The sequence below is a fragment of the Prunus mume genome, linkage group LG2 (assembly GCF_029339155.1).
Source record: "Prunus mume cultivar Tortuosa linkage group LG2, ASM2933915v1, whole genome shotgun sequence".
NCBI lineage: Eukaryota > Viridiplantae > Streptophyta > Magnoliopsida > Rosales > Rosaceae > Prunus > Prunus mume.
Genome location: NC_142699.1, coordinates 17,461,393 through 17,476,499, shown reverse-complemented (window position 1 = coordinate 17,476,499; position 15,107 = coordinate 17,461,393). Strand labels below are relative to the sequence as shown.

General features: G+C 35.3%; 2 protein-coding genes across 2 annotated transcripts; both read left to right on the top strand.

Moving 5' to 3' along the window:
* Positions 1–954: 954 nt before the first annotated feature.
* HIPP20 (Heavy metal transport/detoxification superfamily protein) lies at positions 955–2,755 on the top strand. Its single transcript, XM_008245119.3, has 3 exons — positions 955–1,143; positions 1,316–1,391; positions 2,250–2,755. Exons 1-3 carry the CDS (start codon positions 1,072–1,074, stop codon positions 2,540–2,542), a joined length of 441 nt encoding a protein of 146 aa, XP_008243341.1. The 5' UTR covers positions 955–1,071; the 3' UTR covers positions 2,543–2,755.
* Positions 2,756–8,462: 5,707 nt separating this feature from the next.
* On the top strand, positions 8,463–10,715 carry LOC103341577 (Heavy metal transport/detoxification superfamily protein). The gene is made up of 3 exons (XM_008245120.2): positions 8,463–8,786; positions 8,918–8,993; positions 9,416–10,715. The coding sequence occupies exons 1-3, from the start codon at positions 8,748–8,750 to the stop codon at positions 10,471–10,473; spliced, it is 1,173 nt and encodes a 390-aa protein (XP_008243342.2). The 5' UTR covers positions 8,463–8,747; the 3' UTR covers positions 10,474–10,715.
* The last annotated feature ends 4,392 nt before the right edge of the window (positions 10,716–15,107 follow it).

Sequence of the window (15,107 nt, the reverse complement as noted above, 5' to 3'; positions counted from 1 at the left end):
AATATTTAGCATGCAAATTTCAAGAATTCAAAATCTCATTCTATCGAAAAATCAAATATATCATTTCATAATTGAGTTATTGAATTTTATATTTTCAAGTGTTCATTGATTTTGTAAGACATAATTGGATGTCGAACGATGATTTGTCTAATTTTTGTAAGGATGATCTATGAATGAAGTATGGTTTGATCATCATGTTCAAATAAAATTATTGAGGTTCCTCAATTGTTTATATATATATATATATATTCATCACTAAAGGGAAAAATAAAAATAAAATAAAGAAATCACCAAGAAAGAAGTGACCTTGATTTCAAGAAAATTAACTAAACAAATATTACTTGGTTTTGATTAATGATTTGGATGCGCGTAAACCAAGGTGCATGTTGGGCATACACATAACTGAAAAAATGATTGCTACAGATATTTATTTTTTTCTTTTTTTGTGTGGCAACATTTGTGCATGATTTGTTTCTTACTTTCTTTTAGGTGGCAAAAATTGATAGTAGGCCATTGGATTGAACAGAACAGTTCCCTTTTCTTTGGGCTCAAGAAAGCAGCAAGATGACAGCTTCCCACTAAGCTGTCAGATGCACATAACCAATGAGGCCAGAGCAGCTTCTGGAAACTCCCTTTTGATATATATATATATATATATATATATTTTTTTTCCTTTTAACAGGGAAAAATTCCTATCACTGGGTTTAATTTTTGGGCCCTAAGCAGAAGCCAACAAAATAATGCCAAGTTGTTGGGCATGATATCTTGGAGATTAGCATGAATTGGGGACACATGTCACTATCTGGTGCATACAAGGTTAAATTTTAAACACGACTTTGCACCCAAAGTTAATTTCTCTTAATTAATACCCACAGTATACAATTAACATCTCATAAACAGTAGGTATAGGACCAGGCCACACCACACATATATATATATATCTCTGTTGTCACCCCAAAATACTGTCTTGGTCTTGCAGCAAACGCTCTTTTTCCCTCTCTCTCTCTCTCTCTCTCCAAAACACAAAAACACAAAGAAACTTCACTGCTGCTTTGCCTTTGCTGATCAAGTATGGGTGCTCTGGACGCTCTTTCAGACTATTTCACAATCTCCAAACCAAAAAAGAAACGAAAGCCAATGCAGGTATATCATCAAAAGATTCAAAACCAAAACCAAGTCTATATGTTTGTTCTTGCTGTTCTGCTTTAGTTGCTTTGTCTTCCTTTAGACTAAAGGCTCTAGTTAGTTCTGTCTGTCTTCAGTGGCGATAAATACGTAGCTCACTTATCTTTCTGTTCTTGTTCAATTTGTTCAGACAGTTGAAATCAAGGTGAAAATGGACTGTGATGGCTGTGAAAGGAGAGTTAAAAATGCTGTCTCTAACATGAAAGGTTCAAAGCTTAAGCTCTCTCTCTCTCTCTCTCTCTCTCTCTCTCTCTCTCTCTCTCTATATATATATATATATATATATATATGTCATTTGCTCATAATCAAACATAACTTCTCTAAGATTAGGTCCCCAAGTCAGTCTGCTAAAATGATATTAGGAAGCCGATTATCCATCATTTTTGTAGAAAAAGAAAAGAAAATTGAAGCAGAAATGCATGTTATGGTTATCAGAGCCCATCAGCCTGGACAGGACAACTCATTAATAAGTTTTACCAAGACTTTTACTTTTGGTCTCCTCCTCCTTCTCCACTAGAAAAGCAGGGAAAATCTAGAGAGACAGAGAGCAAACAAAACAATACTGATACAAAGTTTCTGAGCTTCCTCGTAAAGGGAAACTACAAAGTCTCTGGAACAGACAGATATTACTTTGACTCTCTTCTCTTTCTTCCCAGTACTCAATAGTAGTGGTACAAATAAACATCTGGCATCGTTAGCTTTTTCTGTTTGAAACCATACATCTTTAGAGCCTCATACAGTATATGCTGTGACTCAATAATAATTGCAATGAAAAATCTGAAAATCCAAATAGACCCTTACCAATATATAATTATATATCATGTAATAGCGTTCATGTTGAAGGTCACAGTTACCAGCATTATTTCTGTTCCTTAATTATTCACAAAGGGTAGCGTAATTTCAGATTTTGATGTAATCACACAACATTTTCTAATACCAGAAACAAATGTAGTGTCCTTTTTTATCATGGTATAATATAAGTTCATAACTATTACATAGGGGACAAGGGACCCCTGTTAATTAACTATTAGCGAGACTAATTCTTGTAAACTTAATTAATTCAGGTGCTAAACAAGTTGAGGTTAACAGAAAGCAGAGCCGGGTGACGGTGACGGGGTATGTGGAACCAAACAAGGTGTTAAAGAAAGTGAAGAGCACAGGAAAGAAAGCTGAACTTTGGCCCTATGTCCCTTACAACTTGGTGGCTTATCCTTATGCGACCGGAGCTTATGACAAGAAGGCTCCCTCTGGTTATGTGAGGAACGTGGCTCAGGCACTTCCTACCCCAGGTGCACCAGACGACAAGTACACCACTATGTTTAGCGATGAAAACCCAAATGCTTGTTCCATCATGTGATATGATGTAATTAATTAAGCTTGTATTTGTCAGTAATGAAATTATGTACTTAATTAAAAGGGATGGAGTTGACTAGCTACCTAGATTATCCCCGGATTAAGATAGATCTACTGCCACTTTGTTGCTTTGAGTTTGTGTTTAGGTTGTTCTCTTTCTTTCCTCCTTAATGTTAATTAGGTTTGTAATTAATGAAATGATCTTCTGTTGTTGTAATTAGCTTGTCTGCTTGCTAGAACTTTAGGATCTGTTTTTGTCTTTCCTTTATTAGATTTTAGATTAGATATGTTTTGGGAAGATTAAAAGGGCAAGGAAGCACAGTACTGATGTCAAATTAAAATAACACACAACTATATATAAATATAAATTAAAATCAAATCAATCGAGCACTACCATGTATTTTTGTGACTAAAAACAATTACACAATCAAATCATTGTCGCTTAGATATGGGCGGTGTGATCTTAGCAATGTGGGAGAATAATTTGTTGGGTTTCTGAAGAGAAGGTTCTTCCAAAAGCACAAGCCTTTTTTGAATTATTTTATAAGGGGCCTTGTTTATTATTTATTTGATTATTTTATACATTGATTTTGTATCTGTACCCTACCAGCACAGCACCAATCAACCATGAATTTTAAATCATAACCCTGCACTTCTATTACTCCCATTAGCATGAATGGAAAGATATGTCCAAAATGAGAGGAAAGGAAAGGACCATCGTCCTCTTCGTTGGGAACTTGAGAGATAACGTACGAATTGAGAGACTGCCAACACGTCCGTCCATAAGCAAAAACAAACTTCTGTTTCATTTTGGTTATAATTAGACAAAAATATATATATTAATGCTGAATTATTGAGTGGCTTAGCAGTACATGTTGAATGGATCATCTGGGTAGTTGCCACGTGCAACAAGGCCAAAAGTGGACATGAAAATTCAAAGCCCCCTCAATTTCCACAATTATTGAAGTGTTTTGTGGTTGAACTTTTGGTCTGAAGAGTTGCCACTTGCTAACATATTATCATTAATTCAAAAGAAAGATAAGCCCCGTGTAACTTTCACCATCCCACCTGCTATGACCATTTATATATAACTCACAGTCACAGATAGTATATTATTTGAGAAGATAGGCCTCATGTAACTTTCATTCAACCCCCCCGCTAGTTAACTTTAGCTGAATCTCAAACACATAACGATGAGGAACAGTAGGCCATTTTTGGATCATATATCCATATATTTGGAACATTATTTTATTACCGGATTTAGGACATATCAATACTATACATAATTAATTACAAGAGGTGGATGATGTATTAGCTTATGCATAAGCTAATAAGACAGTTTTAGCGAATGAATTGACACCACTTAGATTCTATCTCCAGTTCATCAAACCTAAATTGAAACTATTGGAAGATGATGAGTTTTCCAAAATAATACGAAAACATAATAGCCAAGTCCAACTTCTTCTGGTGCAAAAGATATTACCATTTTTTAAGAAACGGAAAAACTGACAAAAGTCTCCGTCTTTCGTACATTGCTTAATGAGTTTACTTTTCTCGCCCGTCTTTTGTGACTATACAAAAAAGTGTATCATTATCATTCATAGGTATCAAACTTTCTAATAGAAGTGGAGCAACGAGTTAAGGAATAATGCTTCTTAGAAACACATTGGTCGGTTTATGAGCAAAGTCTTGCGAAGAAAGGAGGGGGACATATACGTACTGATTGATCATCAACGAGTCCCTTTTAAAAGTTTCAACTATGTTTTCCAACCAAAAAAGAAAAGAAAAAAGAAAAGAGTTTCTTTAAACTATGTTTATGGTGGGTACGTGATGAAGATGCATGTTCTTTGGCATGTTATTTTCGGTGGAAAATGTTGGCGTGACTTGTGGATATTGACTTACTTTTCTTAAACATCAAGAATTCCTATTATAATTATAATTGATTTACTTTAATTTTTGATTTCCTATTGTAAATAGATTTAGGAATTTATTATTTACTTGCCCATTTAGGTTTTATTGTATTATAAATATAACTTCCTACAAGAAGAAGAATATATAAAAAATTCTCACAAACAAATATTCTCTTATAATTTTCATATTTTATCAAAAAAAAGGATGTAACAGAATATATTTGGCGTTGGTCGGTTTCGTCTTTGGATTTTGGAAGTCTGAAATTCTGAATTCGAATATGGGGCAAGCAAGATGCTCATTTCATTTGGGTTGTTGGAAAAAAGTAGACGTTGTTATATTCTTTAAATAATGCAGGCCCAGAATCTAAAGTTACTGCTCGTGGAAAAGGCCCAATGCTGTTTGGTCAAAAACATCAGAATTGCTTCTGAGACAGTGTCATCTTCTTTCTTAACCCATAATTTTAAATTGGCCTTTTTGCTATTTTTGTATCACACACACTCACTGTTTACTCATCCCAAAAGGCCCAAAACAGGATTTTGATGGACAAATATGCTAAATGGATAGTTTTTAAATGCATGAAAAAATGGATAGCAACAAGCACAGCTAGCTAGCAGAGTCACCTAACATTCACCCCCACACACACAAACGTGCTTTCAATTTGCTCACCACTGGCACTCACCATTTGTTTTGTTTTTTGCTTCCATTCCACATGTGGATATGGATATGTTGTTTTGACAAAAGCTTCATCAACATCCAATACAAATTGCTTGCCAGAGTCTCCAACAACTCCTAAAATTGTATAAAGAATAAGTAATTGGGAAAACAAAGTAGAGTTGATTATACAAATAGTTGTCAACTGGTCATTGAAATCTAAGACGAAGAAGACCACCTCTTACTCAACCAATCAACTGGTTCACTTGGAGGCCTGGTTTGAAAGAACCAATGGGGTCAAAATCCTGGTTCAGTTAAGAAATCTCTCTTTCTACAGAGGCAGAATCTAAAGCAGATTAACTGCGGGTTCCAATGACATTTTGATTAGATGGATCATAACTCTTATAGCATGGGATCCCAAATTTGTGGGCCCTTTTTTTCTGCTGAACTGTACCTTAAACCATCCCAGATCCTCATGATCCCAAACCGCCCACTCATCACCCTTCAATTTACTCAGATGTGCTGATCTCAGAGAATATCAACCCCACCTCAACAAGAAATTTTAAAGCTCCAGGCTCTTATAGCTAAACAAACAAGCCAGATACAGTTAAGGCTGAATTATTGCACTGGAAAAATCATACAGAATCGTGAACAAGAAGCAAAGCAATAAAAGAAGGAGCGGTATTTTGGGTTGGGAGCTTTGGGAAGGACAAGAATATATAGCATGCAGGTGTAATGATGGCCCTCTCCTTCTCTCCTAGGCTAGGCCTGACCTGAGCGCCTCTCACTTTTTACCTTTGTGTGATTGCGTGCTGCCTCTTGGCCTCATAAGCCCTTTGGCAGAATAAAAAATTGCTACAAATGGTTGAAATAAGAGCAAGCGTGTTTGGAAATTGTGAACCATAAAAAAAATGAAGTTTCTCTTTGTCTTTTTAGAATTTTGCTACTTTTAGAATTTTGCAGCATGTCATTCTTTTTACACTTAAAACAATGTCATTAATATATTATACAAGCTAACTTTTGTTTTTCAAGTTTACCCTTATTAAATGTATTCAATTTATTCAAAAAAATTTCACAACTTTCTTACCATCTTATTAATTTTTTTCTAACGTCAATTAATTTTTTTAAAGAAAATATATGCTTTTAAGAGGAAATGTCCCCTATTTTTTTTTAATAACACAAAGGGTTTAGATAGAAAAAAAAGTCCTTTGTGTTTTTTCAAAAAAGGGGACATTTTCTCTTTTTTGGAAAAAGCAAACATTTTCTTTAAAACAATAATTGACGTTTTTAAAAATGGTAAAAAGTTCTAATTTTTTTTGGGATCAATTGAATACATTTAATAAGGGTAAACTTGAAAACAAGTTGCATAATATATTAATGACATTGTTTTAAGTGTAAGGAGAATGACACATGTCAAGCAAAAAATGGAGAATATCAAGGAGAAGGTTAGAGAAGGAATACTAGCATTCCCCTTTTAGTTTTTCTCATTTCAATTCAATCCCCAGATACGAAGCTCAACTATGGTAAAGTACTTAAGAAGATAATAAACCAACCCTCTGCTTTTTATTTCTTATCTTAAATTTTCTGCCATACAAAGTCTTTTGGCGAATTACATTTTGAACCACTTGGGAAACAGTTGTTTTCTTCATATTAAAACATTACTTAATTACTTGATCATGAGAATAACCAAACCAGCAACCACTTCAATGGACAGTAAAGTATCCAACTAACCCTAGGATGGTAGCCACAGCTACTTTTTGTTTCTCAAAAATTTTCTTATTAAAATCATACACACTATACGAATGCTATAACTTAAACTCATGACCTTTCCAAATAACCACAGCTAATATTATGTATGTATTGCACTTTATTGCATTTGCATTGGTAACTATTAACCACTCTTTTACATGCGTGTGTTGCAATTTATTTTTCTGTTTCTTGGAAAGCTATTTTGGTCATTGTAGCAATAAATTAGTCAGACTAGAATGTCAATTGGAGGCAGGTCCATGTGACACTTTAGGCTGCGGCAGAAAACTGGTACACCTTTAAGAAAAAATGTCAAGTTGGTCTTCTGTTGTTGGAAAAGTGTTTTTCTTTTTGCCACCTGCATATTTTATCTCACGCTGTTCACCATTTGGACTATGATTTGACTATGCCTTCCATCCAAAGTACACTACTTCTCAGCATTTGACATCCTAAAAACATGAAGTACAATTATTAAAAACTTGAACACAAATTTTAACCACATAAGATTTGAATATTAAACGCATTCACAGTGAGAGGGTGTATAAAAGAATATATGTTAAATATACACCATTTATCGCGGGAATCATCTCCACTGTGAATGTTCTAAGCATGCTGAGAAAACAAGATAATAAATTAGAGAAGCCAGCGAATTGTGTTGTATCGTTTTCTGTGTGTAAACCGCAAAAGCTCATTCGTTTATTTCATTTGTTTTTTCCTTCGGACTTGCATTATTTCACTTCGTTTTGTTTGCTTGTTTCACGGAATCAAATTGTACTTTGGTTGTGGCACAACGCATGAACACAACACTACCAGTCAAACCAATATTGATTTACTTCATTTATATTTTAATGTGTATAGCAATCCCCGTATAAAATTACATGGCCTGTATGTATTAGAAAATGAGAGGGAAACTTTTGGAAATAATGGTAAATGTAGAAAGTGAAAACCCACTGTCCTCGTAACTGAAGCCCTTTTTGTCTTGCACCCCACGGTTCAGCAACTCTGACCCCACCACTCACGGGGATATGTGACCAACGGTTCATTTTAATTATTGGTCCCATATTATTTTTTAATTATTTTTCGCGTTTTTTTTTTTTTTTTTTAAAGTTTCTTCAGTCAGATACTGAAAAATGGGCCGGCAGGCCCAAATTAATTAATTAATTAATTAATTTTGTTTCAAATTTTGAAACGTGAATCTGTGTTTTTCTCTTAAAGAAGCCCGTTGGGCTACGTCCTTAACCAACAATTAAAATAGAATACAGCTGTAGTGTTGTTCTAGGATGAAGATAATTCACAACGGTCATTCTCTGAGTAAAAATAATAACATCCCTAGAATGGACAAAGGGGAGGGGAATGGGGGACTGCCAAGTTGCTGTTCTTCTTTATTGTTCTTACTCTCCAGTTTTTAACGTTAAATCACATCATATCAGAATTCAGAATACCCTCAGGACCCATCTCTCTCTCTCATAAATTAACTCCTCTGACTTTCATTTCACCTTTTCTCTCTGTCATTTGTAATTTGTATCTTCCTGCTTTTCCCTTTGGTTTGTACTCTCACTGTCGTTTTTACTTAAATCAAATAGAATATACATATTGAAGCACAAGCCTCAAGTGACAAGACCCATGTGCTTTTCTTTTGTTTGCTTTTGAGGAGAAACTGAAGAGGGAGAGAGAAAATTATAAACAAAGAAATTAATAAGCATCTATCTACTTCTACAAGTAGTCTACAAGAAGTAAAACTCGCATACTCAGTACACCCCAAAAAATAGTTAAGTATACAACACTTCCATTACAACTCAACTCTCCCCCTCTCCTCCCAACTGCTAAACTGGGCATTATCCTTTCACTTCTTTTATAGCAGAGAAAGAGAGAGAACTTTCACTCCAAACTGCTTTGAAGAGATGACTAAAGAAGAAGACTTTAAGCTCCTCAAGATCCAGGTCTATTTCTCTTCTATTTTATTTGTTTACATTGTTTTTATGCAGACAGCAAAGTTGGATGTAAGTCTTTTCCTGAAGAATCTTTGTTGTTTTTGTTTTTGTTGTTGTTTCCTTTCCATTTTCATCTACAGACTTGTGTTCTCAAAGTGAACATACATTGTGATGGGTGTAAGCAGAAAGTGAAGAAACTCCTTCAGAGAATTGAAGGTGCCCACTTTCTTCTCATCTTTCTACTTGTTTATGTTCTTGTCTTCTAATTGGTGAATAACTTTACTACCACTCTGCTCTCCTCCCTTTTTCTCTGTATAACCATTATTTTAAGAATTTGATTAAATAGGCTACATGTAAAAACATACCATTTTTTTATCTTTAACACCGAGTTTCTCAAATTTCGGTCATTTTTTTAGAATCCTTTTGAATATCTGACTTTTTGTTTTGTTATCTATCTCAATTTAGATACAATATGGGAAATTTAGTCATTGCTGTAACAATAATTTTACACAAGTTTGGAGTTCCATATGAGGACAGTATTTTCACTCTTGAGGCATGTAACTGCAAGTTTTGCAGAAATTTCTCACCCATGGCGCATAAAAGTTAACCCTTTTAGTACATTCACCCATTTTCTGCAGGTGTTTACCAAGTAAATATCGATGCTGATCAGCAGAAAGTCACGGTTTCTGGAAATGTCGATTCTGCCACTTTGATCAAGAAACTGACCAGAGCTGGCAAACATGCTGAGCTTTGGTCCCAGAAATCCAATCAAAGCCAGAAGCAAAAGAACAACTGCATCAAAGATGACAAGAACAACAAGGGTCAAAGACAGGGCATTATCAAGAACCTTGAAGCTTTCAAAAACCAGCAAAAGTTTCCTTCCTTCAGTTCTGAAGAAGATGATGAATACTGTGATGATGACGAAGAAGAAGAAGAGGACGAGTTTCGGCTTCTTAGGGAGAAAGTTAATCAGTTGGGTATGCTCAGGCAACAAGCAATTGATGCAAACAATGGAAAGAAAGTTGCTGGAGTCATTAATGCTGCAGCTGCCAACAATGTTGGAAATGTAAATGCTGGAAAGCAGGGGCACCCAAATCAGAACATGGGTATGAAGCCAAATCCAGGTGGGATTGATCCAAAAACAATGGCTGCTCTGAAGATGAGCAATGCCCATTTAGGTGGTGGAAACATCAATGCAGGGGAAGGCAAAAGGGGGAACATGAATGACCTGAGTACCATGATGAATTTGGCTGGTTTCCATGGAAATGGTGCTAATGTTGCTCCTAATGCTACTGCTGCCTTGGGGCCCAACCCCAATGGTCTGGGAGGGTTTCAAACTCCAGCAAACGGTGGGTACAGCCATCATCAGGCATCAAATGCAGAGTTTCCAAATGGTGCTGGTTATTCTACAGGGCAATATCCAGCATCTATGCTGATGAACTCAAATGGTTTCAGCCATCCATCCCAGATGATGAACATGAACATGAGCATGCAGGCCAAGCAAGCTATGCAGCAACAGCAGCCCCAGATGATGTATCACAGGTCCCCATTTGTTCCTCCTAGTACTGGCTATTACTATAATTACAGCCCTAGCCCTGCCCCATACCCTTACAGCGCTGAACCTAATTACAGTGGTAACAACACTGCAGCCCATATGTTCAGTGATGAGAACACAAGCAGCTGCTCAATTATGTAATGCTGTTCTCAGTTATGTTTGTAGAGATGGTAGAAAGAGAATGTTGTTTCAGATGAAATTCTCTGTTAGTGGGGTTAAGTGGCTTTTGTTGACAGGGTGTTCTGTAGTGCGGTCAGGAGGAGGGAAATATGGATTAGGATTAAGTGTTTGTTCAAGTGAATCTTATCACTTAACTGTGTATCTGTGTAGTAGTTGAAGATAATATTCCCTTTCTTATTTTAGTTATTTCTTTGTTTCAGGACAAACTATGCTATGCTAGTAAATGAGTAATCTTAGAATGGTTGATTTTCTTTTTCTTTTTTATATCATGGGAGTCTGGTTCTTTTGGTGCTATGTCAATTTTGGAATTGCATTAATTTATACCACCATGGCAGACAGCGTGGTACTGGATACCGCATCATGCTCTGGGGACGTGATAGGATGATATTTGTGCAGAGTTAGGAACAGAACAGTAAGGTTGACAATTTATTTCTACTGCTGCAAATGTTAATATAGTATTTACACATTAGGCAGATTTGCACGTTTATGTCGCGTGCGTCTTTGCTTTTTATGTACGTACAAAGTTGTCAACCGACAGGACCACACACAGAGGCTTAGCCTTGTAGCTGGTGGTGCCAACTTGCAGCCTGTGAATTTGTTTAATCATATGTATTGTGTGGTGCTGTGGTTGGGATGTATGCAAAATAATACAACTTTTTGGCAACATGGAAGTGAAGGGAAAGTTTATAGGTATTTTTAAGCGAAGTTTTGGAAAAGTGGTCAACAGAAGTCAATGAGGAAAAGTGAGAACGAGGCTGCAAAATGGGAAGACCTAAGACTCTGAATAGTGGAAGTGATGCTAAAGTGGATGCATGTGCAGACTGACTTAGGCACTGTCTGCCCACAAAGGCTTCATTTCCAGAACCCAAGGATTAAAATTGACGCTACTTTCGGACCATTTGCTTAAAAAGTATCTCCTGCAGATTCAATTGCCTATATCAACAGGCTCTGCAACTATCTATTATAGCTATCGGTTCCAAGAATGGTAAAAGAACGGAAAGCAAATACATTAATTGCATGTTTACTATTTTGTAATTGAATTATGAGAAATTGAATTGAGAAGTTGGATTGAGGAGAGTTAGATTTCAGATTCCTATTGAAGTTGTTTACTAAACTATATGGAATTGAGGTAGGAGTGGTTCTAATTACTAAAATGTCCTCGTTGTTGGGTTAAAGTATATGACAAATTTGAAAATTTAAAAGTTATCTGAGGATATAATTGGTAAAAAATAAGAATTCCTAATGAGTTAGTTTTCCAGAAATTAGAATATCACCTCCCACTAAGAAATTGAATTTCTCGAAAATCAGGAATTCAATTCCTAATTTTGTGTGGAATATTTACTTTTCAATTTCTTGATATAAAGTAAACGCAAGAATTCTCTAGAATTCAATTTATGATGAGAATTTCAATTTATGATTAGTAGACACAGCATAAGATGAATTAACAACAAACCCATGAAGTGTTTTTTTTTTTTTGGAGAGTCTGTTAGAAGCCGGGATGCAATCAAAGGTACACCCCTCCCCCACCCCAAACCAGCCAAAGAGCAAATAGGCAAAAGGTCCTTGATCAACTTAGGCCTGAAACCCTAGTTATCTTTTTTTCTACATAAAGCCCAGACCAAAGGCCCAGTGCAGTGGTAGTTCTTTGTTTTTATTTTCTTCTGAGAAATTGAAAACAGATTGATATATTCTGTAATGTAGTGTTTGTTTTCATTGTCTTCCCCTGTTAATCATAAAGCTGTTAATCATTTATTAATTACCTCACATCTTGGTTGACATTTGATAATGCTTCGCCCCATCATGGCCCATGACAGAAGTGCTTTACACTCTGGAGATCCATTAGGGTCGTCGCTTATTAATCTTGTATTCAATTCAAGCACTCATATCCTTCCTTCCCCACAAAAACAGATATTAATTCGTGATATAAATAGAAGATAATGATGAGCTGCATTTATGATTCTTAAGAATGCTCTGTTTGCAAATAAAAAAATGAATGAAACAGCAAAAGATACAGAAAAAACAGCCCCTGCTCATGGGATCAACTTGTCTCTGGACTGGACCACAACAAAGCCCGTCTTACTACAAGCCTTCATGTCTACCTTTTCTGCACATTTCATCACAGTCAGCAGTACTAATTAATTTCCTAAACCATGTACTTTATTGGGCTTTATGAGTTGCCTTGCCGCATGCATAAGCAGCCTATAGCCTGCCTCGATAGTTTCTTCGGCACTAACACTTGGAAAAAGTGGAAAGTCCAACTGTCTAAAATTAAGAAGAAGTGGGAAAGCATTTGTGGTGATGTGATGGCTTTGTACCATCTAGCTTTTGGCTGGAACTGGAAGGATCGAAAGTTTGAGTTTTTCTGTGGACATAACATAAAGCTCGTTAAGTACACATATTATTACCCCGAAAGCGGAGCAGGTGAAACTGAACTATGTGGCCTCATATTGATCTCTCCCTCAATAAGTCAGTATCATGCCAGAAAAATCAAACACCACTAGTACTAGAAAGAAACAAGAAAAATCTCTGAGTTTTTAAGGGGGCGTTTGGTATCTCATTCAAAAAGAGAACTCAATTTTATTTTATTTTTTCTTAAAAGCAAGGAGTTCTTAAATCTATTTTTAAGATTCAAAAACTTGTTTGGTATGCAACTTGAAAACTGTTTTCAAAATTTAAAATTTTGAGAACTTGTGGTTGTTTGAAAAAACAGAAAAAATAGATATTTTTTGTTTTTAATAATTATGGTGTTTTTTTAGTTGTTCTTGAGTTTGGGTTTTTAAAAATAAGGCTACCAAACAGGTTTTCTTTGTTTTGGACTTAAATTCTGTTTTTTGAGTTAAAAAAGTTGAATTCAAGTTGAATACCAAACAAGCCATAATCTTCTGATGTGATCGATGTCAAACTTTTAGTTGGATATGAAAATCCTAATTAATATCCTTAACAACATAAGGTGTGCAAAAATAGGTCAGCCTAATCCTTTCAGAAAAAATAAAATTAGAAAAATAGGTCAGCCTAATCAAATGCATTGATTTGGGTCTATAAGAGCATGAGGGTGTATTTTTTTTGGTGTAAAACCACTTTTACATCCATTTTACACCTCGAAGGGTGTAAATGTATTTTTTGCTCCAATTGGAAATGATGTAAATCCAAATATGTATATTCGATTTGTTTGTGATAATTCATTTTTGTGTTTTAACTTTTTAAAATTAATTTTGTGTGTGTTAGATTTATTTTATTTTTCCAAATAAATGGACTTAACAAAATTTTAAATTTGGAGAACATATGATTTTACCTACAAACTAACATAAAAATATCTATGTATAAATTTATAACTTATTTTAAACATTTTAAGGTATTTTTTATAATATTTCAGACCATTGGAAGTGCAATGCAAATTGCATGAAATATGAGCCTTCCATTTTGAATTCCAATCCATCTCAGCCATTCATCATAGAGCTGTTGGAGATTGTAGCAGACCACTTGGTGTGCTAATGTCAAGCAGGGCCCTCAACATAATTTTGTATGGCGTCTGAAGAGTGATTCCAACATTTTCTCTCTCTCTTTTTCTCATGTGGGTCTCGCTTACAAATGATATAAAAAAGGATGCACATGCGCATCTAATTTTGCATCTCCGCGGCTATGATGCATTTTTACAACTATTTATACTGTCCCATTGAAGGTGATTCCAGCGACAAAGTGTGTATATTTAGCATACACTTGGCTTTACACCCTTCCATTGAAGATGCTCTAAACACCGTACTTAACAGTAAGCGATTAGTTATATCAGACCATCTGTGTTGTTTCTTTGCTTTGTACATTTCCGATCATTTCTTAATTAGGTCAAAGGAGTGGCTAGTTTGGCTAAAGGGCAAAAGAAAGCAAAAGATGCCAAATGACTTTTTAATCAGCGGTTGCAAAGAGGTACCCGCCTGAGCATAAATAAATTCTTCTTTGTAGTTGTTTTTTTTCCTAGGTCTGCGAAGACAAATTATTCTTAATTAGTGTTCCTACTTTACAGGGGAGTTGCACTATGTTTTCCTTTGTTGTTCAACAAAGTTAGGAAAGATGAGGGTTTTTTTTTTTCCATATACATTGTTAATGTGTCATAAGAATTCAACTTGAGATTACTAGTTTGTAAATCAATATTTTTTTTGACTGAACTAGACTACACCGACCTTATTTTCTTGTATTTGTTAGCCATATGTTTGTTAGCAAATTAATCTTTATATTGTAGAAAACTAGCCCTCACATCATATCGTAACACAAGATTTTGAACATGAATTTTCTTCCTAAAATAACGTCATCAATTCAATGTAATAACAAAATTAACGCACCACATTAAAAAGAAAAAATCAGTTGAAAATGAGAGAGAAAGAACAAAAAAAGATGTAACAAAAACGAGAAACGGTCATAAATAGTCATGCTTACGCCTGCCTCGTGCTAGCGCGTTGCAGTTGAATGTGAACATGTGTATGTCAGTAGTGCTCCTTTTCAATTTTTTGCTTGAAATACCGAAAAGAAAGGATCGCTTTATTCACACCAATGTTTCTCTTACGCTTTGTGCGTATAGAGTGTGTTTGCGGAGTGGACTGTTA